Source organism: Penaeus monodon, chromosome 34, assembly GCF_015228065.2.
Source record: "Penaeus monodon isolate SGIC_2016 chromosome 34, NSTDA_Pmon_1, whole genome shotgun sequence".
Lineage (NCBI taxonomy): Eukaryota > Metazoa > Arthropoda > Malacostraca > Decapoda > Penaeidae > Penaeus > Penaeus monodon.
The window spans coordinates 30,553,473-30,553,760 of NC_051419.1; the positions used below are offsets into that span (position 1 = coordinate 30,553,473).

General features: G+C 67.7%; 1 protein-coding gene across 1 annotated transcript in view; it reads left to right on the plus strand.

Moving 5' to 3' along the window:
- Window positions 1-288, plus strand: part of LOC119594879 (putative inorganic phosphate cotransporter) — a 10,569-nt gene that overhangs the window by 8,406 nt on the left and 1,875 nt on the right. Inside the window, exon 8 of the mRNA XM_037943955.1 lies at window positions 30-271. Within this exon, the coding sequence (XP_037799883.1) occupies window positions 30-271 (242 nt within the window). The remainder of the gene's footprint in view (window positions 1-29; window positions 272-288) is intronic.

Sequence of the window (288 nt, forward strand, 5' to 3'; positions counted from 1 at the left end):
CAGAACCAACGCCTCGCCTCCCGCCGCAGCCTCCTTGGGTCGCGCCCTCGGTCTGCTCGCGCTCTGCTTCGTCGGCTGTGACAGCGTGGCGGTCATAGCTGCGATCTGCGTGTCTGTCGGTCTGGGCGGCTCTGTGTACTGCGGGTTCATGTGTTCGCACCAGGACCTTGCTCCCAACCTGGCGGGGACGCTGATGGGGTTGTCGCTCACCGTCGGCAGCGCCCCGGGCTTCCTGGCGCCTCTGCTCAGCGGGGTCATCGTCAGCGGGGATGTGAGGACCTGCGTCGT